The sequence below is a fragment of the Melozone crissalis genome, unplaced genomic scaffold (genome assembly GCF_028551555.1).
Source record: "Melozone crissalis strain CALT ecotype California unplaced genomic scaffold, PUWL_Pcris_2 ptg000027l_1, whole genome shotgun sequence".
Classification (NCBI taxonomy): Eukaryota; Metazoa; Chordata; class Aves; order Passeriformes; family Passerellidae; genus Melozone; species Melozone crissalis.
The window spans coordinates 60,653,702-60,677,438 of record NW_026535805.1 but is presented as its reverse complement, the minus strand read 5'-3'; the positions used below and the strand labels follow the sequence as shown (position 1 = coordinate 60,677,438).

Below are 23,737 nucleotides of genomic sequence, written 5' to 3'. Positions count from 1 at the left end.
CTCCTTTGAAATGATCCAGCAGTAAACTAACAATTTTTATATGGACAATTTTTAGCCAATCAGAAGAATCTGATTAGGCTACTCTTTTAGGGATCATGAGACAATAGCATGAGCCCTTCTACCCTGAATAAGAAATTGAAACCAATTGTAGTAAAACATTTAGAACAATAAACTAAATAGTAACTCTTGTGTCACCTTGGTTTGTTTGGAGGAAGCTGTCGACTTGGTCGTCTGATGGACTGGTTTGGCTGTACCTTCATGGAAGTTCTGGGAGAAGATCGAGCAAAGGGGTCTGGTGCTGGAGGCTTCTTGGGTATTTTTTTCACCAGTCGGCTCACCCATTTTTGCTGTTCTTCCGTAGAATTAGCTAACAGTAGTAGATTCTTTGCCGTAGAAATATCATAGTACACTGTAATAAGATTTTAAAAATAAAAATGAATATTGTTATTATTCTAAACATGGCTCCACATCAAAAATTAGCTGTCAGATTAGGATACTCTCATACTAAAAGCAGAGAAATCGGCAGAGAGGTCAAAAGTAAAATGAACCAGTAGGTTTCACAGCTGCTGACAGTGCCTCCTCCTTTGTTTTAAGAGTAACAACGTAGTACTGCAGAAGCTGCACATTTGAGTGGAAGAAAACACAGGTAATGCAAAGAGGTGTGACTGAGACTAAGAAATTATATCATGTTGAGTCACAAGGAGCAACCTTCACCACATGTAACCCCTTCCATAGCGCTGTTGTTTCCCACAGCAGAGCACAATGCAGTGTGAGCACCTTACAACCACCACGCTCTGCTGCACAAGGATGACAACACAACAGGCACATGCACACCACAGCCACGTGCCATGAACCAGAGCAGAGTGACCCTCACGGAGACACCCTCGGAAAGGGGCTGATGGCCACGTACTAACAAAAGACAAACCAACCTTGATGTTCAGTTGGTGTCAGACCATTACTAGAATCCTCTGATCTATTAGAATGGAGCCTTGTGACTCCAGCCCTATCTGCATATTTAAATACTTGCTATTTACCTTTGCAAGGCGCTATAATCTCTTCCTTTTTATCCATGTGATCTTTGTGACATTTGATATGGCAGCGGCGACATTCCAGAGCAGGAGGAGGTTTAAACATGTGCCACAGGGGCTTCATGCAAGCTTCACAATTGGTTGGGAAGTGGTAAAGAGTAGGTATAAACTCATGTCCTTTGTGACAAATGTAATTTGACTTCTCTCCCATGGGCTCCACAGGAAATTCCTGTTCCTTTTTGCTCTCTCCTTCATTAGCATATAGGATCTAGAATGAAAGCAAAATAATCTCAATACTTTGAGATGGCAAATATAAATTGAGAGTCATTATCTAAGTACAAAGACTGAAGAAGTATACTAGGAATGATTTTTCAATGATTTCTTAGTAAATATTTCATTAGAGAGTATTTTTGTCAATGTCTGAAATGCCATGTCTATTACACTAGAAACATTAATTTATTAATGAATACCTGGAATATCCTAGGAATTTCCTTGGCATCTGCTCTGTACACATCAGTCTGAGTGACTGGTCGGACATGGAAGAGTTTGCTATAGGAAATTGTTTCAATAAGGACAAAAATTAATGTTACCACAATTATAAATATGACAGATTAAGTTAGGATATAACATACCACATTAAGGCTTAGAACCATTAAAGATTTGTCAAGTTTGTACAGATTTCTAATCACTTGGTAAAGCCCTGTCTTTCAACCCTGCACATGAACTCCCAAAAACTCTAAATAAAAATAAGTCACAAGCATCCAGCTACATTTATGGAAGCACTGAGAAACCATCATCCTGTGACTTTAATGGCTGCTGGCACCTTTCTAACACAATCCTTTCCCCATGCTCTGAATAACCACATTCTGCATTTATTAAGAAAATAAATTACCTATATAACCTCCCTGTAAGGCGGTTATATATCTCCATGTTGTAGGAGAAAATACACGAGCACTGAAAATGATATCTTCTCTGCTACAGTTTTCATTACATGCTCTGCTCCCAAGTGTGTGTGAGGCAGGTCTAGCTGAGCTAGTGGGAGCACTTCAGTTACACCAGGGCTCAGTGCAGCTCTCTGCACCAGTCTGAGCATTGCTCCTCCTGCACCACTGCCTACAGCAAACCCCACTCTGCACCACAGTGGGTCCAGCTCTACAGTTCAGATTAAAAAAGCCATGTCCCATGTGATGTGCTCCCAGACTAGACCTCAAAAAGCCCTTTGGTCACAGATCTTTCCAACAGAGTTCACCTACAGATCAGAAGAAGGAAACACACATGGCAATACTTACTCTATATCCAATACCATATGGGGATTAGATTGCTCTTTATCTTGTTCACTGTCATAGAACAGGATCTTCTTGCTGCTTACAATGACATACTGTTAGGAGAAAAAGGATAAAACATGTTTTAATTCAGCTCATCACAGATGTCAAATATGTCACAACAATTATCTAGCACATATGTTGTAGCAATATTTTTCTACAATTTGATTAAATGGTACCTAAGTGGACAGTGGTAGTACTAAGTCCATGCCAAGGAATTCATTGCATGACAAACAAAATTCTGATTACCTGATAAATCAAGTTATATTATCAGATTAACTGATTTTTAAACATATTTAAATATCTATGAGGAAACAAAATGAAGGTCAGGAAGAAAGCAGGATATAAGCTTTTCCTTTCTATTTTATTGATTTAATTTTCACTTGGACTGGTAGAGAGTAACTGTCCTCCTGCCTATTTCATGTGTGCAGGTCACAGCTAATAGGCATCATATTTAAAAAGATCACTATTATACTTACCAGAATAGCTAGCAATGTTCACTAAAAAGCTAATTACCTAAAAGATGTCCTACTTCCAGTATTTTGCCTAGAATTAACTGTATGGCAGCAGTAAGGAAATTTGTATGGAAAATATGTATGTTACATTTTGGACAAAGACTCATCAAAGAGGTTACAGAGGAGCAGAAAACAAATGAAGGCTGCACAAAGAGGAGGAGTAGGTTTTAGTCTTTATCTCCTAAATAAAGTAATTGTCAAGAGCATCTGTTTCCAGACTCTGCCTAACTCCAGCTGTGTAATACTGATGGGAATGCTCATGGCATGTAAAAACATCTGAAGATCATGAATGACTGCTCTCACCTCTGGCTATGCAAAGAGGTGTTTTAAATTATTGCAATTGTCTTAAGCTGCTCCTCTCAGATGTAACTATACCAGTTAACACATTTTATACATTTAAGTAAGGAGAGAACACATAGAAAAACTGAAGAGTTGAAAACCTACAGTAAGTTTAAAGTTGAACCTATGCATGAAACAAAATAATAAATCTAGTTTTCTTACCTTTTTAACCCATCCAAATTTTTTAGTGTTATTTCTAACAGGCATTGATAGCCAGCCTTCCAATCTTGATTCTGAAAAAGAGATATGTATTAAAGAACAGACAAAAAAAAATTGAGACTACTGTGCATTTTAGAAGTTATTGAACATCAATAATAAAGCAAGAGAGCAAACATGAGAAGATGAATTATTTAACAGTTTAGATCTTGCCAAGTTTATCATGGTAAATGCTCAGGAATACATTAAATAATGAACCACTGAATACAGCCAATAACCAGCAATGCAATCACAAAAAAGTAGTAGGAGGAAGGAAAAGAACAAACTTGCAATTATAGCACACACATTCCCTTTAGTAATTTTTTCATGTCTTAAAAGCCTTATGTCTATTGACCATTACCTTTTACAACAGCACCTAAAGATATTAGTACAGACCACACAACATCCAATCCAAGATGGCAAAAAGGCAAATTACCACCACAAATAATCTATATACCCCATATGGGGGAAATGTCAGTTTAGTATTCTAATTCATACTTTTTGGTCTCTAAATTTTTCTTTTCTCTAATTCTGCCTGTATCTCCTAGGCTTTCTGATCCAAAATAAGTAATTTTTGGCTAACTTTTAGGCCTTGCCTGAATTCAACTGCCCTTTCACACACTTGCAGTATTTTATATTACACTGGCACATTTGTCAGATTTGATTTATCAAGAGTATTGAGAGCTCAGCTGTTGTTTGACACACACATTTCAGCAGTCACCAAAAGCTCACAGGAGGATCACACTTTCCCAGTGCTTGGTAATACACAGGATCACAAACCCTTCCACCCTATTTTTGTAGCTGCACGTAACACAAGTGTTTCTTCTCCCTATGTTTTATTAAGGGAAACTACTTAATTGCAATAATATTTTATAATGAGTTTCCTACCCTAGCAGATAACCTCTACTACTGCTGAGGAACCTCCAAGTCACAAACAGTGAAGTGTTAACCATTAGAAAGACAAAACCATGGAACTAGCAGAAACATACTCCAAAATTACAAAACTATTCTTCTTCTTATCAGAGGGCATTTGCATGTTCCTGCCCATGTTTAACACAGTGTAACAAATAATTACTAGATATTCATAGAATTCTTTTTGTGTTAGAGAGACTTAAAGCAAGATATACACTGTCTTCAATGTTTATTGCCCAACAAGCAATGCTGTTGAGGACCTATTTTAATAAACATATCAAGTACATGAAACAGTTCTGTAACATTTGTTTTGCCTCATACCTGCCACCTTATATTGTTCCTTTCAACTACACCTCATAGAAAGTGTAGTAAGCATAAGGTTCATACAAAAAAACAGTCTACCCCATATCCAGCAAGCAGAAGTAGAACAAAAAAAAATTCCATATTTCTCCTATTTCTTCAAATATGATTTTCCTATTTTTCTCTGTAACTTGTAATACAGATTAAATTAGACAAAATGGAGAGCTTCTCATTATAGTTCTTTAATTCTGGTGTCCATTCAATACTAACAGATCAGAAAAAGGGCAGAATATTCCAAACTTCTCAAAATACATACTTATAAACACTAGGACACTATCCTACCTCAAATATTTTGTAATTATGTCAGCAAAAAATCACACTTTAGCTAGGATTTTTACTTTAGAACAAAGCAAATCCATGCACATACCACAACAGCAGCTAACAAGGGGAAAAATACATATATATGTAAGTTTTCTTTCATTAGAAGCTTCAAAGCAAAAACCAGAGAATGAGGAAAATAGAGGAAATAGAGGAAATTCTTTACTCTAGTTTGATGAAGTAATGTCAAAATACCAAAAGAGGTCCTACCACCTTCAGTGGAAAGGTATTCACACTTTAAAGGAATCTCATGTGAAATAGAGAAATTTGAATGCAATAAAAAACCCACCTCTAACATTAACACTAAACAAAAGCTTTGTTAAAAGGGTGTATGTATTGTCACATAAAATGAATATAGAATTAATAAAACAGGGCCTTATCACTCATAATATACTTTTAAGGCAAAACAATGTAATATTCAGGACAATGAATTTCTACAAGAAAATCATGTATGTTTAGATGCGAGCCGTTAGATATTTCCACACTTCACTTAAACACAAAGATTTGACCTTTTGGTGTTCAGTACCTTAGGGTCATACAGAGAGCTGCAGATACTGTGTAGAGCTATCTTGAAAACAAGCCATAAGGCTAATTTATTCAATGCCTCAATAAAAATGGTGAGTTTGTAACTGTCAGCAAGCATTTGCAAACATTTAGAGAAAACAGGCCAGTTATTTGTTCATGCAAACTTTCGCATGTCTTTGACAGCAATGTTTACTGCTGCTGCAGCTTGTTATCTGCCAGATTTGGTTTATGAGTCTTTCATTATATATTAATAGTGTTAGTTCTGAATCAAAAAATAACACAATAAGAACAAAATCAAACGGTTCTCAGGGGTGTCACCTGTGCTATCAACTTCTGTAGGGCTGTGGGAACAAGACAATGGCTCTTCCTCTGAGTCAGAATCGGAATCAAGAAGCATGCGAGAACTGGAAGGCTTAGTGGCAATACTGACAGAGGTAGAAGAGTGCTGATAGGTAAAGGACATGGATTCCATAGTGTGGGATTGAGTGATATGGACTAAACATAAAGCATAAAGGAGGAAAAGTAGAAAAGAAGTCAAAATAGAATCTCTAAGAGAGTATTAGTTTTATATTTTATCACATACACACAATAATTGCAAAGTAACCACCAAAATAAAGTGAAAAAAAATCTAGTTCTAATGGAGCACAACAGAATTTTTAAAAAATTTCTTTAAATAAATATAAGGTGAAGTATTACAACAGACAGATTTAGTTAGCAGGTGAGCAAGTGATCACTGTCAAAGGATTGGTAAGATAGTAGAAATAGATGAAGATGAGAATCACAGAATCATCAGACCATCAATTTAATATTCCGGCATCTATGGAAAAACACTGGTATGAACCTAGTTAATACAGAAATATTAACAAAATTAACATACCAGGGAATCCATCATCTGCCTCAGCCTCTCCAGGCCCACTGCCTATGCTACTGTTGTCCAGCCCAATGTGCAGTGACTGCAGCTGGGAGCGAAGCTGTTCAATGTCACTGTCTTTGCTGTCCAGAGTCATCTGCAGCTCAATCCGTATCTGACTCTCTTCTGCTATTTGCTGCAGGGATAAATTGCAAGATTTCCTATTATCACAATAGTTGGTTACTCAGAGAAAATTATGCAGAATTTGTAGCCAATCTCAATATACATTCTGTGTATTTCTTCTGGTTGGGGAAATTCAAAAATAGAGACTGGATATGCTACCTTAAAGTCTGTATCAATAGTAAGACTTTACAGAAAAATACTCAAATGTTTATATTTACAAAAGGATCTTACTGCCTGCATTTCATTTATTTCCTTCTGATACTTGATCATCATCTGGGTTAACTTTTCTCGTTCAGACTTCAGTTCCATATGCAGCTTCCTATTTTCCTTTTCCTTCCGCCGTACATCAGTGTCAGCTCCACGTTTGACTGGACCCTTGCGATTCATGATTTCAGCCAATTTATTCACAGCCTTCCCATGGGAAAGAAAAAAGTGAGAAAAACCACACTAATAAATACATAGAGTTAAATTGTGAAGAAATAAAGTCTTCTCTCCATCTATAACCAAGCACTTCTAACTATAAATTAAGATCTCTGCAATCCAGTATTACAAGCTTGCTTTAATTCAATGTATTACACAAAATATAAAAGAAGGTAATGATGCCCTTTTTACTTGAAGCAAGCATTAGCTGTGTGAGCACTTTCACTCATTTAAAGAATCCCTTCCATTTTCACTACATAGACTCAAAATATGTCTTTGTATTAAAATGCCACTTGTTCTAAAAAACAATTTAGATTAAAATCAGAAATGTCCTTCTTTATAGAACTTGTAGAGACATATAAATCAAGATTGAAACCAGTAACATATCAAATCATTTGAGGGAAATGAAGGCTTCTGCTGGTGGAATACATCTGGATTAGAAGTTCCTCTATTATGAGTCATAAGGATTCAGTTTCACTACACTCAAAGTCTACTTAGAAGAAGGGGAAAAAACCCCAACAGATTTTCTTTCAGAGCAAAAACAAATAAAGCAATACTGGTATATATCAACAGTTTATAAAGGAAAGTATTCTATTAAAAATTATTTGATTCATGAAGATTGTGTCTACGTGCATTTAAATATATTTGCTTACCTGGGTTTTTAATGTTCTTTCATTCAACAACTGTTTCTCAAATTGTGCTTTAATATTTCCTACATTTGCTTCTTCTTCTTTTAGCTTTGTAATTTCTGTAGCAAGATAATTAAAAGAAAATCATGAAAACTCATGACAAATGCATACAGTACTATTAAAGAACAAACCTAGTTTCAATTTAAATCCCATTTGGTTCAGAGATTACGTACGTTCTTGTGCTTCCTTCAGTTTATTGTTTAGTTCTTCTTTCTCATTAGCAAGGTTAGCCACATCACTAGTTAGTGTCCTATTTGCTTCCTCCAACTAAAAAAAAAAAAGGACATGTGAACATGTAACAAATCTCATTTGGCAAACAAAGCAGCATTACAAGACAGTAGAAAATGCTGCAGAGTGAGACCAGGATAAGGAAAAGAGGACTTGCTGTAAGAGGGGTAGGGGCACAAAAGAAAGAATGGTCAGAGAAATGCATGGAAGAAACACAGTAAGAGATTATTGAATTTCAATCATAAGAAAGAAATATTTTCCAAAGATTAGGTATACTTGTATATCTCTAAATCTGCTAAAGAGCAATGGATAACTAAAACTGCAAATAAAGCTCATGTACAATGTCTACCAAAATTACAGATCATGTAACTCACTGAGGCTATGGTGGCATCTTTCTCAGTAAGTTCCTGTTTATGCCTCGCCATCATCTCTTTAATCTCCAGCTCTTTCATAATCTTCTCTTTTTCCAAATCAGAGTACTGTTCTTCAGCAATGGAACGGGCAAGTTGTTCTGAATCTGCTTTTGTCAAAGTAATCTCTAGCTGAGCAGCCAAGGAATCTCTGCAAATTATTGATATATACTTTTAACTTTAAAATAGGTAGGTTAGGAAGGAAAGAAAACAACAAAAAGCCATCCCGATCCTTTATGTATTAGCAGTCCAACTGGCAAAACCTACCTCTCATCCTGTAACTCTTGTATCTTCTGCTGCATTTCTTTACAAATTTTGGTCTTTTCCTCACATTCTTCTTTAAGTTCTCGAACTTGTGTCTTATAAAGAGTCTAGAATTTAAAGTTGGAAAGAAAATGATGTGATTTTTATACTCTTGAAGGTCCACAAAATTTATACAAGTTGACATGGTATGCAGTTCCTTAATCACACTAATTAGAGTATAATTGTGCAATGCCTTCTTGAAACTTTTCTAAATATCATCATCATTCACAAACGTGCTTTGGTTATTTTACTTTGTTGTTTTTCCTTTTTTAATTTATATATTTGTGAATGGGTAGATGTATGATTTACATTTTCTTTGTTTGTATATATACTTCTAAAGATACTCCAAATGTGAAAATCACTATTTTGTACAAAATCAGAAGTATCAGAAGCAGAGAAAATAATTAATTTATTTTTCTCTACTATTTTAAATCTTTATCTCATGTAATTAGGCATGTGGAGTTTAGATTCTAATCATACAAATGCATAAAACCAATATGACAGTTAAAGAACAAAAAGAAATACAGGAATAAGGGAAAACGAATTAGAAAATAATTTGAAATTCAAAAATTTCACAGAATCAATATAAATTTAGAACTCTGAAGAAAATGAAAGAAACATTATATTGCTCTGTCCATTCAAATGACTGACTACAGGTCAAGTAACAGATGACCCTAAGTGTACTTACTGCAGGGATTTCAAGACAGATTGTCTCTGTGGCCCATCTACAGCAGTCAACTGACCTCAATTCTCCCTTTCTTTCCTTTAACATGTGTAACATTTTAATCTATAAAACTTTAGGTAGGCCTCAGTGACCTAAATCCACAAAGAAATCTCAATTTTCCATTAATATTGAAAGAAGCCTTTTGGCATCTCATGCAGTGACTGGCTGTGCACTATTAATAAAAATTGACCTCTACATGCCAGTGATGATGTTTTAAGTATGCTACCTATTTATTCTGGTGCACCTTGCCACAATAAATGAAAAACTCCCAACAGACCTATACCAAGTTTGGTCGTAATGCAAAATTTCCTTCTGAGCTGTAGATGCACATGTATTATCACATCACATGAGAATACAACTCTTCTCTACCACACAGCATGGAAAAGGCTTAAAACATGCACAAGATTATTCACATTGTGGAAAAACGAGCTGCTTCACTCATCCCTCTGAACTCCCCTACAAAGCTGCGACATTTCTCAACATAAGCTCTTTTGTGCTGCTCAGTGATCAAGATCAAGGCAGCAGACAACACTGGAGACAGGCACAAGAAAAACAAGTAGCTTTGGGTTAGAGATGTGAAATGTCTGATAGCTGAGGGGGAAGAAGAAAAGCTAACATACTCAGTAAACAGATTAATATTTAAAAAAAGCAGCATAAAACATACTGAGAAATATTGCTCGGCTTCGAGCTGGTCTTGAAGCTCTTTCATTTGTCCATCTGCATCTTGACGTTCCCTAGAAAGGAAGAACATGCTTTAGAGATATGAAGATATTCCAAAGCAGTAAACAGAAAAGACAGCAATCACACTCTTGAGATCTCCAGCAATTTTTTGATCTAAGTATCATCAGCTATTAAACCTGAAGCTTCCTCTGGGTACCAGCTCTCTTTTTCACTTGCACAGCTGAGAATACTGCACTAATAACAAGTCAGTTTAATGCTAACACACTAACTACAACAGTGTCACAAAGTTTAACTGGTAAGAGACACTGATGAAGTAAACAGCCATCAACAGAATCTTATTTCCATGTAAAATGTCACTGATCTGACTGGTTGGTTTAGGTCTCTTGTTTGCTAGAGCACAGTGTGTGAACGTCTGTATTCCTTGACACGCATATTTTCTTGAATTCATCTGTTATTTAAACAAGTCAGTTCCATAACAACAGAAATGTAGCAGAAAAGACTTCTGCCAGTGTTCCACATTATGGCCACCTTCTACATGACTAACTGCATCTTGCTGACAGAAAGGCAAAGCACAGGGAGACAAAACATGCAAAGTCATAAAGGAGCTAGGATTGAGATTCATCTGATACACATGGTAATCTGGTCTTTTCATTCACAAGAAAGTTTTTTATGTAAAAAAACCAATTCTTTCTTTCCTTACTTCCTACCAGGTGCAAATACTACTTGTAAAACCTTGAAGAACTCCTGATTGAAGGTCCAACAGATGTGTTATCTGTAGTACTAGACATTTCCAATGGTTATGCTTCATAGCTCTGTAGCAGTGTTCATTTCCAACTCTGATAAGCTCTCCTTGACTAATAATTCCAGTAACTTTCCTCTTCACCGAAGTCCTACATCATTAAAAAAGTACCTAGACCTTCAGTTAAATAAGTATTTCTCTGAAGTTTTCAGACTCATATTTAAGCTGTGTTTTCTAAGATTTTCAGGATAACAAACATCTTTTAATACAAACCTATACATTGCTGAATCACTAGGGCAAGTCACATTTAAAGTCACTGTAAATCATTTTGAAGAACAATTAGGTTTTGCACTGTAGCATAGCATATTCTTTGCAGCAATTTTTAAAAATAAATTTTGCTCCCAGCTTTTGTTCCAAAAATATTTCAAATCAGAACATGACTAAAATCTATAGAGCAACTTGCATACTTGCGGAGTTCATTGTTTTGTTTTTCCAGACTTAATTTGATTTCCTGAAGGTGGTTATTCTCCTGTTTTAACTGCTTCTCCGACATCCTCAAGGTGTTGACCTGTTGTGTTTGCATCTTGAGGTCATTTTGAGTGAGACAGCGCTTCTGTGTTTCTTGCTCTATTTTTAATGTCAAGTTTTTTACCTGAAAAAGAAGCAGAAACCTGTGAATTTTACAGATCTACACAGGAAAACAACATTTAAACAGTCTCTAATTGACTTCCTTTACATCTCTTGGTAAATCAAAGCTGCTTCCTGAATAAAAGCATTAGCACACATTAAATTACCTAGTTTTTCCATGTCAATCTCACAGCATTTACCACCATAGAGGACAAACCTTTTAACATGAATAATGCTGAAATATATCAGAAAATGACACCACATTCCATGAAGCAGACTTTTCAAAGTTGCAAAGGCAGAGAAGGAAAACTTTGTTGCCATTTTCATTCACAAATATTCCTAAATACAGCTATAACAGGAAAAATAATAGGACATTAAACCAAGGTTTGGCTCAAGACTCCTTTTGCCAGTGCTCCTTACATCCTCACTCAGTATATCCTTTTGCCGAAGGAGCTCATTTATCTTCTGCTGTGACTGTTTGAGATCACAGTCCAACATGGAGCGCTGCTTCTCAGCTTCCAACAGCCGGTTTTCTACTTTCTGCTTTAAAGCTCTCTCTTCCAAAAGTTTCTTTTCCATTTCTGTGAAGTAAAAGTGATATCAGTGAAGTGTAAACAGCAGATTTTGGAGGCCAAAGGGAAGAGGATGTCTACCGTGTACTAACAATAAGCTACATGTTTTTCCTTTTAAAACTGAAGAGAAAGACTACTTAGAAGTGATTAATTAAAATTTTCACAGTAAATACACGCCCAGAAGATGCTTTTTCAAGCGTTTCTGACAGAGCTGTTTCCTACTTTTGAGCTTGTAGATAACTTCCAGTTTATTTGCAACACCTCTGAGATGAACAAAACGGGTGGAATTTTAAAAACAAAATATTTAAATCTACTGTGCTCTGACTGTGATAATATAAAATCAAAGAGCTGAAGCTGTTTGGGAACCTGATATGCCAAGTGACTCAGCCATTATTACTGAATCATTCTTGCTTCTTTTGAAGATCTGCATGATCAAATTTTTTGTGATTGCTCTGCAATTGGAAGGACAGGATCTGTAGGTAGCTTTTTAATTAGCTGCAGCAAACACAAGCCATTTAATTCAAAAGTAAGAGCTATCTTCTGGATTTTTTTGGCAATTATCCTTTCCTTCAGGATATTTCAGTTGTCATGAGATGCACCAGAATATGCACAGTGAAAGATTATATTATCTACTTTGTCCAATTCACACCTAAGTCCAACTGTGATGTCAAATACATACCTTTCATGGCTTCAGATTTTGCTTCCTCTATAGACTCATAGATCTTATTTTTGTCTGCTAATCGTGCTTTTGTGGCTTTATGTTCAGCTTCTTCTTGTTCAAGGTTCTGCTGCATAACTTTAAATTTATATGTCATATCTATTTCCATGTTGCTCTTTTCCTGGTAAAGAAAAAATAACATTGAAATAAAACATTAAATACACCAGGTTAGTGGCAGAATTTTGAACAGTAACATGCTGCTTGGAAGGATGCTTGGAGTAGAAGAGAGGAGCTCATGCTAAGGAACTGAGAACTCATTTCCAAAAATGTTTTTTTCTGAATGCCAAAGTGCTCTAAAAACGTACAATGACATCCCCAGTTGCAAACAATTACAGAATTACTGCCTTAAAAACCAACATTCTGTAGTAACAGCAGCTCAAAGATTAAGTTTATTGAAGAAATTTTTCAAGCCTTTTGCTTCAGTAACAAATTTGTTTAAAAATCCTATTAGCAGAGGCTCTTTTATTTTTGGCAATAACGAGAGTTTAAAAAAACCTCACACATGAAATGAAATGTAGCTACTGTACTGTTAAGGTACACACCACAGTACATAATTAAGTACTTAAGTACTTTAGAACTAAAATGTATCATGATTATATGGGAAATTTCTTTGTTCCCCCACTTCTCAAACTGAAAAAAAAAAAAGCTGAAAACAAGGCTTATTCTTTTGTACAGGTTTAGTTGCAAATATTATTCAAATAATTATTGTTATTCAAATAATAAAAGTACAGTTACAAAAATTCTGTAAGAATGTAACCCCAATGTTAATGTAGCAGTGCTGTTACCTTTTCTAAATCTGTGAGCTTTTCCTGCAATTGTCTTTTCTCCATTTCCAGTTTGGCTAATGCACTCTTTCCATTTTTCACTTCTTCTTCAAGGCTAGATATTCGACCTTAAAATTACCAAAGTATTAATGAGGCTGTGGCCAGTGTGTGAAAACAAGACTGTATTTTATCTATTTAGAGATAACATTTTAAAAAATATAACAGCTTCTGATTCTGACTATTTAGAATGTCTCCCTTTGGGGTGATTCTAAAGGTTTTCAATAATGTTTTATAGATGTCACTTACACATTTTTTCTTAAATGCTATTCACATTATGTAACATTATATAAAACAGCACACTTACCTAGTCACAGTCTGAAACTCAAATAACACCACCCACACCAGAAACAAGAAGCAATCTTAACTTCAGAAAATTTGCAGAAATACCTTGTAAATCACTGATAATCTCTGATCCATGACTTCTATCTCTCCTTTCTGATTCTAGAGCTGACTGAAGATTGAGATACTCCTTCTCCAGTTTGAGTTTTGCATTCTCTAGCAGGCAGTTCTTATCTTGTAGTTCTCTATTATTAATTTCCAGCTGCTGGATTTGCTTTGTGCTTTCTGTCTGGTTCTTCCTTAACCTGGCTGCAGTATCAGACTCTGACCGCAGCAAAGAATTGGCTTCATCCAACTAAGATTGATAAAAAAATACTTCAGAAACAATTAAAATATAAAGCCCACTATTTCTGCTACAGAATACTAGGTTTTATGGATTAAAGAAGTAAGGAGTATATTTTAAGATTACTTTTGAACACCAAAACCTAAGAAGAAAGAACAGCTTTTAAAACCCAATTGCACATTTCAAATTCCTCCACTGTTACCAGAATCTGTACTTCAAGCAGTGATTATTTTAAAATATATGTATATAAAGCTGACATACCTGTCTTTGTAGTTGATTGATTTTTTCATTGGATATTTGAGAGTTCTGATTCCTCTTTTTTAAATCTTCAAGTTGGTCTTTCAAACTGTTAACTGCAACAAAAACAATTCAACATTGTTAATTGCTGTCATGCAAACACTTCAGTTGTAACTATGATTTATTTATTTTAAGTATTAAAAACCCACATCAAAATGGAACCTTCAAGCATGGTTCAACATACCTTCATTTTCCAAATTGCGTTTCTTATCTGCTTCATGTTCTGCTTTCCTCTGGTATTCTGTGTTCTTATGCTGAAGAAGAGCCTTCTCTCTCTCTAACTGCCTGACTGCAGACTCTACATTCTTCCTTGAAGTTATCTGGATAGATTTAAAAAAACACACCACTAATTACACACACAGGAGCGGTATTCTTTTACGATAAAAGCCCAGCTCATGCACTCAGTTTAGTCTGTAATGGAGGAAGCCAGTCCATCTGCCTGCTGCAAATCCTACGTATCAGAACACGTGGTCAAATCCAGCCTGGGATGTCTATGGCCAGGAGCTTTGCAATTTAAATACTGTTTGATCATCTGAATTTGACAAACCTGGTAGACCTGCCTAAGCAGTCACTCTGGGAGCAGAGAAACATATATGTAAAGGTAAGGTCTTGACATGCACCTGCATGAGCCATACTTTAAGTTGTACATAGCCACATCTAAATTTGTATAAGCAGTAAAGTGCAAAGCTGGGTAAGAAACAGGGTCCTTTTACTAACACCAAACAATCCAAAGCATGGTTTTCTTCCTCTGGAAAAATTACTCTCACACCTTCAGTTTTTAAAATCTGTATGGGACATTTGTGTCATGCTGTCTGCCAACTTAAAAATATGGTCAAAATCTAGTTCTAGAAAGAAATGTGCAGTTCCAGTACAGAAATCATAATAAAAGTATTTTAGCAGCGACAACAATTTCATGCTTGTGAACACCAAGAAATCAGCTGGTGTTATTGGCTATAAAATATACAGCTACTCAAAAGTAATTTGCTGTTATTGAAGGGAAAAATCCACACACAAATGATTAAGTTCTAATTGCAGTAAGAAATCTATGGCCTTACCTCTTCATCGAGCTCTTTCGCTATCTTCTCTAAACGAACACTTGTAGACCTGAACAAATTTGAAAAATAATTTTAAACTCTGCTGATAATACAGAAATTAGAATGTTTGGATGTGTTTCACTAATTTTATGTAAGGTGCTTTTGTCTCATTATTTTTATGTAAGATATTCTATTTTAAGCAAAACCATGAAACCTCAAGGACTGGTGAAATCACTAAACAGTGAGATTCTTATAGGGAGCTAAAGCAAAAAAAAAACTCAACAAACCCCCAAAAAAACCACCCCAGCAGTCACAGGAGTAGCAAGAATTAAGCCAGCAACTTACAGTGAGGTCTGCTTACAGGGTTGGGAATCCCCAAAGTGGATTAAAATGCTTTTAAGCATTCAAAAACAAAAGGTCTAATGAAACATCTTTATAAACATACCAAACATGTTGAAACATTCTCACCTGTACTTCTGTTCTAGTTCATCTTTGGCTTGTAATTCATTACTGAGCTGTTCTTCTAGCTTGCTTAGTTTATTCTGAAACTGTGTAAAATGTTAAAAAAGCATGGCCCATGTATAAAAATACTTTCACAGAAAACAAATGCAATTCAATTAAGTAAAAAATAAGGGAAAGTGAGGAAAATTAATTCAATCTTCCAGTATATTATTTTAAAACCATCACTAGAAAGTTACATCTTTACAAGGTATTAATTCCAATAATTTTGAATATATGGATTTATAGCAACAAAATTTGCTGCAGACTGAATTGAATTGAACCATCACAGAATTATGTGCCACAGATTGTGAGTCATTAAATTTATATGGGCAAAAAACATTGTTACCCGCCCTTTGTTGTGCTCTGTAGCCAGAGACTTTCCACTGGAGCAGTTGTTTTTGGATAGCATTTTCTAAATGAAATGAAAAAATAAAAAAGGGGTGTACATGACCAAATTAGACAATATTAGATAATATAGCTAAACATGTTCAATGACCTCACATAAAGAAGAATTTCTTAGTCTCATACCTTGGAAGCTAATGAACACTTTGGCAATGCTTTGGTTTGCTTACTAAAATATTTTTGAGAAATAATTGATAGTCCAGTACCCAAATATTAATGAAATAAATTATAAATAATAAATTTTGGATTAATCTCATGATTTCAGGCTTTCAAATGCATTTCTTTTCCTCCCTTCCTCCTCTTCCTCTACCCCCCCAAACAAAAAATGTAAAAACATAGTTTTCCAAAACACTTTGTAATTGTTACAATAGAAGATTTCCACAACAGGAACATTAAAAAGGACATCAAAACCGGAGATTTGTTGCTTGAGAAAATACAAATAACATAAGTTGTCAGAAGTGAAATGCAAAGTTTTACCATCTGCATTTACAAACACAACATAAAGCAAACATCATGAATGTTACCATATGTATTTTAAACAGCAGTACCATTTCTATTTAAAAGGTGAAGTCTAAAACTATTCATCTATTCATAAATGACAGGAAGGAAGTGGAGTCTCATAAACTTGTCCATTTAAATTTATCTGATCAATACATAATGCATTTCCTTTATGTATTTTTTAAACTTTGAAAAGGAATTGTAAGTTTTAAGAAATGTTAACAACATACTATCTACATTTGAATAATACAAATGTTTAAGTAACATAATGAAGTAAGTATATGAAAATACCATTGCTTTTCCTGTCATGCAAATTGAAATTCATGTGTCAGTCTTCAAAAGTTGGATAAACAACTCCATATGCTCCAACTGGAGTATGATTTAAACATTCCTTTATCCCTGCAGGTGACAATTTATTTTTTCAAACTCTGAATAAATCAGTCATGAATCATTAATGCAAGTGTGGGACCTTCACAAGAGTAATGCTGTCTGTAGGAAACAGAGCCTCATACATTGGCTTTCCAAACAAATTCTGGATGCAAAAAGAATTTGAGAAAAATCTGTATTCATTTATCTTTATACTACAGTACCTTAACACTTGATTACAACTGTTTCAAAATACAACTGGTTTACTGCTAACAATTTGGTGAATAAACATTAAAGATACTTCACATCCACATAAAATTATGAAGGAATTTTTTTATTCCTTTCATAATTCAGATACTGTACTTACCTCTTTGCTGTCCTGTAAATAGAAAATATCATTTTTATTGAGGATCATTAAAAGACAAAGAGCTCTCCACTAAACTGTTTCAACACTTATTTTAGACTTTGTCTTTTCTTAACAGACTTAACAAAATTAGTTAATCATCCTATTAATACTAAGGAAAAAAGGCACTAACCTCATTTTTACTAGATTGCACAGATTCGTTTTCTCTGCAAGACTGAGAGGAGTCACTTAGCAACCTGTCAAAAACAAAAACAAATCCCTCCAGCTCTTACTCAAGTTTTCAACAACTCTGGCAACCTTGCCATTTTAATCAATTCTCTCAAATCTCAATTTGTCCTATGCTGCTCTCAGAATAAAGCTTGTTTCATTTTCATGTTAGTGCATCTTTCTGATTTGAATTTTTCTTAACAGAATGTTTCCAAAACTACAGCAGCTTGAAATTTTTCAATTAATAAAATTATTTCTTGATTATTCAAGATGAATTCCAGAAAGTTATTATGCTGTGTAAGCTTTCTTCTAAAATAACTAATAAAAAGCAATTTTAGAAAAAAATTACCAATCTATCTAAATTTTAACCATAATTGAGTTTTTAAAATATTGCACAATTTTTTGCATATAAAAATACACTGTTTAATCACAGTTGTTGAAATAACTGAAAGAGTAACAAATTATTTTACTCAAACTTTGCATTTTGTATCTTCACAACTGGACATAAATTAATATAATGCAAGGAATAAATTATGCTTTTAGAGTGAAAAAAAGAATATAAGAAGAAATGTGCAGGTATGTTTTTAAAAATGCATATTAAAGTATCACATACAAATTGTCTCTGTAATAGGTAAATCCTATGAAAGGCAGCTGGTTTCCCACGAAGGCTTTGGGGATTGGAAAGGTCTCCACGTCTCCCTTGTCGTCCTCAATGTCATCAAAATTACTGCTATCTATATCACTGCTAAGCTCCGGAACAACAGGAGCAGCAGCTATAAAAAGGGGAAAAAAGATGCATTTCACTTCAAGACTCAGTCACTTGCTATATACAGCTATCTCTCTAGTGTTAAAAGACTGTATTATAAGTTGTCCTTAAATAACTTGGAGTTAAATATGTATTAACCAGACAGCAGATCTGGAAATATTACTATGAACAATTTTTTCTAGAGCAATCTATTTTTGCATTCGTTGCCTAATGCACAGACCATCTAGTATGCAAGACATATTTGCTCAGGTAATCACACTTGAGAATATAACTCTAAATACAATAATAATTTTTAAACTTCTTAGTAAATATATAAATTTAGAAGTTATGACAAGCTTTTGAGAACTGACATTCTTTGCTTTTTTACCTAAAGCTATCAGGTTCTCAATACTTTACATGAAAAGCAGTAAAACTGACAAGACTACTGTCAAACTACTGTCTTAACAACCAGAAGATTAAAAGAAAAATGAAAGAAAACAAAAAAAAATCTCAAAAGAACAAAAAACCTGAGAAACAGAACCTAACATGCATTCCTTTTAGTTAAAATTCTGAACCCTTCAATTCCATTGCTTAAAACTGAAACTTCTACATTAAAAACATGATAAAGGTGAGATAATTCGAGTAGGACAAATGCATATTTATTAACCCTTCCTCATATAAGGTTTCATAATACAAGTGATAAATATAAATGTTTGAGCGAGATTCTTGATAGATAGTAATTACTTCGTTTATACAACCAGAAGTTTTTTTTTTCATTTCCACTATTGTAAATACTGAATAAAATAGAGCTTTTAACCTGATTTACTTACTCTCTCGAATGTTGTCCCAGTTCCACTGATCACTTCTGAAGAAAGGGTGATGCTTTATTTCTTCAACCCCATTTCTCCCAAGTCGCACATCCCTGAACAGCAATTAATCCAGAGTCACATTAGGAAAAATAGCTGCTTTTGTTGGTTTTTTTTTAATTCTCACTTGTTCATAAGCAGCAATGAAACTTTCAGTAAAGATTGTCTGTGGTAACCACACTAATGGTCAAACAAAACCAAAATTTAAAAACCACCAACCACTAATCTGTAGTTTCTTATATAAAATTTACTGATTCTTAGCATGCACTCTCCCCGTGACTGCTAAAATGTCCAGAATCTGGAGTCTGCCACGTGGGGAGTAAAGCAAGAAAGCGAACACTGAGGCAAAAACTAAGAAAAAACTAAAAACACAAACAAAATCTCAACACCCTTGGGGGAAATAAAACTGCAGAACTTTCGTGTCTGCCAAACCACATGACAGACCGTAAGACGCAAGTGAAGGAAGGTCTGACTTGCTGCACAGAACAGTTATTCAAAGCTGGACTCAAATAAATATTCTAAGAATTCCATCCTCTGCCTCACAACTAACCCTGACACGTCTCTTGCGGATATTTGCCGCGAAGTAAATCTCAAGTGCAACAAGAAACTTTTAGTTTGAACAGAGGAGCCTCTCTTGAAACTACGTACAAGAACAGGACATAAAAACAATGCATGGAAAAGAAGCCATAAATCACAGGGTCAATGTTTAGTCCTCCTTTAAGTGCTTCAGCAGTGATCACGCAGCATCTGTTTCAAATAAATTGCTCGAGCCCTGTGTTAAATATAAACAGGAAGAGGGACACACGTAGTAGAAGTCCACCTTACTACATTTACACTATTAAATTCTAATCATATTTTCTCTCTACCCTTCAGTTACTAAAGGTGAAAAATGCTGTTAAATAAAGCACATCCTTCCTGACCAACCACAGGCTTGCTCAGTAGAGCAAACAATCTCTCTGAATACAAAACCCATTATAAGGCACTTTGTTTTCCTAATTCCTCCTTCTGTAGCGGCCGGATGCCCTGCTCCAGCCAAGTTCAGGTGATCACAGGAAAGCATAAGAAGGCATCATCGATCCACAGTTAATTGTGGACCTACACTGTTGTTCTTTTAAATCAGTGAAATTGAAGATTATCTCTGCTTTCTGAAAGTAAACAAAATGTAAGTGTTCAGATCAAGAACAAGCTTACACAGCTTAATTTCAATAAGTGGCTGAGTTCCATCACAGGAAACATCTAGGATTTTTTTTTGTATACAAAACAACAACCTTGCAGGTTTGTTAGCTATACTTACCAATTAATGCAACAAAGCAAATGAAAAAAAAATTCAGTAAATACATGCTTACTTTCAGAAAAGTATTTCCTTCCACTTTTTTTAAGTAACACCCACATAGACATTGAACAAAACAATTTTGTCCCTGCCTTGAAGGTTACTAATTACTTTCAGTCTTACAAGTTTGTTACTGCAATTGGAAGGATTTGTCCAGCACCAACTGCGTTGTTAACAAGAGCTGTCAGAATCGCTCAAAGAAATAAAATACAATACCTGGAAAAAACACCTCAAGAAAAGAAAAACTAGAGAACAGGAGGTTTGGCAGAAGAGATTTATACAGAGATCAGGAGAAGTATGAGAAAGAATTAATTTTTACAATGTACCCTCCAAAATAAAAAACAGTGCCAGAATGGTATGTGCACTTACCTATCAGTTAAAAAGGCACAGATAAGGTTCTTTGCATGCTTAGAGATTTCCACATCATCAGGGAAATGCAATGAGTTCTTGTGATCCATAATTTTACTATATGTTCCTACTAGTGAGTCTGCATAAAAAGGAGTATCACCTGAAAATAAAATAGTAAACTGGCTGTGATTTTACATCATGTTTAAGTTATGTGAGTTGAATAAGACAGAAGAAATAATGAAAAGTCTACAAGCAGTTTACCTAGCAGTCTTCTATTAAGAAAAAGAAAAAAATTGGACATGCAGTGTACAAATAATGTATACTACTAAAAATATTCCTTCCCTAAAATGTCTGTGTTAGAAACTACACCATTTTCCATCCTGTCTATCCCTACCTAAATTTTGCCCACTGAATTACATCTTTTTTTCTGCCTTAAAGCTCTCAATATATTTTCTAATTTACATAATGGCCGACACCCATATGAATCAATCCTTAAACATTCCAAGGGTAAAATGGACCAAAACTCATTAAAGACTTGCTCATGCACATTTGTTGGAAGGAATCCACCAAAGCTCTCTGAAGACCATTTCAGAGGCACACAGGTCTATCCTCCCTAAGGCATGTCAGCTCTGAGCAGGAGCCTTCCCAGTGTGTTACCACACTGTTAAACCTGCAATAATAAATCTTGCTGACTGACAAATTACATCAGCTTGAGTGCCCATATTAACATGGCAGGTGGCTTTTAAAATAACAGACTTCTCTCACCCAGAGGTTTCCAGCCTAGGCTGTAGTTAAAGATATTTGCAAAGGAACTAGACTTAAGAAAGGTAAAACAGGGACAAGTGAAAAGAATAGGCTGTGATAGAGGCAACTGACAGTCAGATTAACTGGCAACATTCTTAACATACAAATGGTTTGGGTCTGTAATCAAGAAGCTGCAACTTTCACAGGAAGCCTTTCTCCCAACTCATCCATAGGTTTAATAGAGAAGGTGAACAAGCAGTCCTGTGAGCTAGGCTCTTTCCTCAGTTCTGGTGGGCTGCATGCAGGCAGGAATCAGTTGGCATCTCAGGCTGCTGCCTTCCAACAAGGAACTGAGCATCTCAAAAGCCATGAACATGAAAAAATGTACAAACCACTGCACAACAGCCACTCTGCTTTTGAATGAACAATCCTAACTTTTGTCTCTTTCTGTCATTTTATAGAAAAATAAGGAAGTAGTACACACCAGCTTGAACTTAACTTCTGGACTTTTCATAAATTTATTAGGTTGCCATACCAGTGCAATGCAGGTGGGAATCACTGATATTTGCTGCTGCCTCCCTCTTTCCCAACCTTCCGCTTCTGTCTTGGAAACACCTTTGATTTTGGCAACACTTCAAAACTACCTTAAGTCACTGAACTAAAGTTAGGATTCATCCTGTGAGCAACATTTTATGGTTTAGTTAAGCACACAATAAAATTTTCATTTTCATAATAAAATTACCATTTTCATTAGTTCTGTGGCTTTATCAAAACCAGAATAACAAAACAGTTTCTGTGCTTTCTTTGAAGTGCAAAGTTTTAGAAGACCATAGCCAGAATCTGGTACATAAGCACAGATAAAAATAGATACTTTCTACCAGTATGTGGGGAATATGGAGAAATTAAGTATATTTTCCTCCTAGATACAAGATGGGAAAAAAAGAGGGTCTGAAATGCTGAGAAAACATTCTGGACAGCTATGCCCAATATTTTAAGAACTTAATAATTTTATTTACTGCTAAAATTGTTCATGACAGACTATTAACTATAAACTACACATTCTTAAAGTCAGCATGCTGTAATTCTGAAAGAGTTGGAAATAGTAATAGCATCATATGTTAAAGTGTATTTCCTGTCTCAGTATACCAGAAACATCAAATCTGCAATATTCCTAGAAAATGCTGATTTTTAATAATTGTATGCTCAATTCCATCCTTCCAAAATCAGCATTTTGCTACCAGACTATCATAGTGATCCTCACTATAATTTAAGATGCAGATGACTCATCTCCTGAACCGATTATATTCTATGTTCATTGCCATAGCAGTCCAGTGTATTTTATTAGAAAAACCTGACTCAAGCACAAAAGAAAGAATTGAGCCATACTTTCACACTTTGACCTAACATAAGACACTGATGTGCTATGGAAAAGGAGGAGAAAAGAAAATAACAGGCCTGCCCTTGCCATTCCTCTCATCTCCTGTGTCCCTGCAAACTCAATCCTGCCTGAGGTGGGCACAAATGTGGTGAGGTAGCTGACCCCAGTTAAAACCATTCTAAGAATTAGTTTTAAGCTGAACCGAGTCAGGGAACTGATCACTGAACAAGCATGCAAACAGCTGTCACAGCACCAGAGTGACAGAGAGCAAAGAGAACAGCAATGAGCCACAGCATCAGCAAGAAGTCAGAAGCTGTCACTGAGGTACGAGCAGCTTCCATGCATCAAAATGCAGCTAGGAAGACTCAGTGCTTCTCATTGGCAGAAGAAATCACTACTTACCAACTAACATCTCAAAAAGGAAAACCCCTACAGACCACCAGTCACATTCCCGTCCATAGTAGCCATCACCCCCCTGCGACTTCAGGACTTCGGGCGAGATGTAGTCGGGCGTCCCCACGGCTGTGTCGCAGCGCACCATTCCTGTCTGGGA

The 23,737-nt window shown here is 35.4% G+C and overlaps 1 protein-coding gene across 2 annotated transcripts in view; it reads right to left on the bottom strand.

Moving 5' to 3' along the window:
* The window catches only part of ROCK2 (Rho associated coiled-coil containing protein kinase 2), a 98,471-nt gene that overhangs the window by 9,055 nt on the left and 65,679 nt on the right, over nucleotides 1-23,737 (bottom strand). The window contains exons 6-32 of one of the 2 annotated variants that reach the window (XM_054279186.1): nucleotides 23,587-23,731; nucleotides 21,084-21,222; nucleotides 19,349-19,440; nucleotides 18,387-18,546; nucleotides 17,739-17,802; nucleotides 17,570-17,581; nucleotides 15,904-15,983; nucleotides 15,457-15,505; nucleotides 14,586-14,721; nucleotides 14,366-14,457; nucleotides 13,870-14,116; nucleotides 13,444-13,550; nucleotides 12,620-12,779; nucleotides 11,789-11,949; nucleotides 11,209-11,393; nucleotides 9,986-10,055; nucleotides 8,562-8,665; nucleotides 8,259-8,445; nucleotides 7,830-7,923; nucleotides 7,621-7,715; nucleotides 6,779-6,958; nucleotides 6,392-6,560; nucleotides 3,367-3,437; nucleotides 2,318-2,406; nucleotides 1,499-1,577; nucleotides 1,035-1,296; nucleotides 196-409 (exon numbers count right to left, since the gene is read on the bottom strand). In XM_054279186.1, the coding sequence (XP_054135161.1) occupies nucleotides 196-409; nucleotides 1,035-1,296; nucleotides 1,499-1,577; nucleotides 2,318-2,406; nucleotides 3,367-3,437; nucleotides 6,392-6,560; nucleotides 6,779-6,958; nucleotides 7,621-7,715; nucleotides 7,830-7,923; nucleotides 8,259-8,445; nucleotides 8,562-8,665; nucleotides 9,986-10,055; nucleotides 11,209-11,393; nucleotides 11,789-11,949; nucleotides 12,620-12,779; nucleotides 13,444-13,550; nucleotides 13,870-14,116; nucleotides 14,366-14,457; nucleotides 14,586-14,721; nucleotides 15,457-15,505; nucleotides 15,904-15,983; nucleotides 17,570-17,581; nucleotides 17,739-17,802; nucleotides 18,387-18,546; nucleotides 19,349-19,440; nucleotides 21,084-21,222; nucleotides 23,587-23,731 (3,443 nt within the window). The remainder of the gene's footprint in view (nucleotides 1-195; nucleotides 410-1,034; nucleotides 1,297-1,498; nucleotides 1,578-2,317; nucleotides 2,407-3,366; nucleotides 3,438-6,391; nucleotides 6,561-6,778; nucleotides 6,959-7,620; nucleotides 7,716-7,829; nucleotides 7,924-8,258; nucleotides 8,446-8,561; nucleotides 8,666-9,985; nucleotides 10,056-11,208; nucleotides 11,394-11,788; nucleotides 11,950-12,619; nucleotides 12,780-13,443; nucleotides 13,551-13,869; nucleotides 14,117-14,365; nucleotides 14,458-14,585; nucleotides 14,722-15,456; nucleotides 15,506-15,903; nucleotides 15,984-17,569; nucleotides 17,582-17,738; nucleotides 17,803-18,386; nucleotides 18,547-19,348; nucleotides 19,441-21,083; nucleotides 21,223-23,586; nucleotides 23,732-23,737) is intronic. The other variant, XM_054279187.1, reaches the window with a different exon arrangement.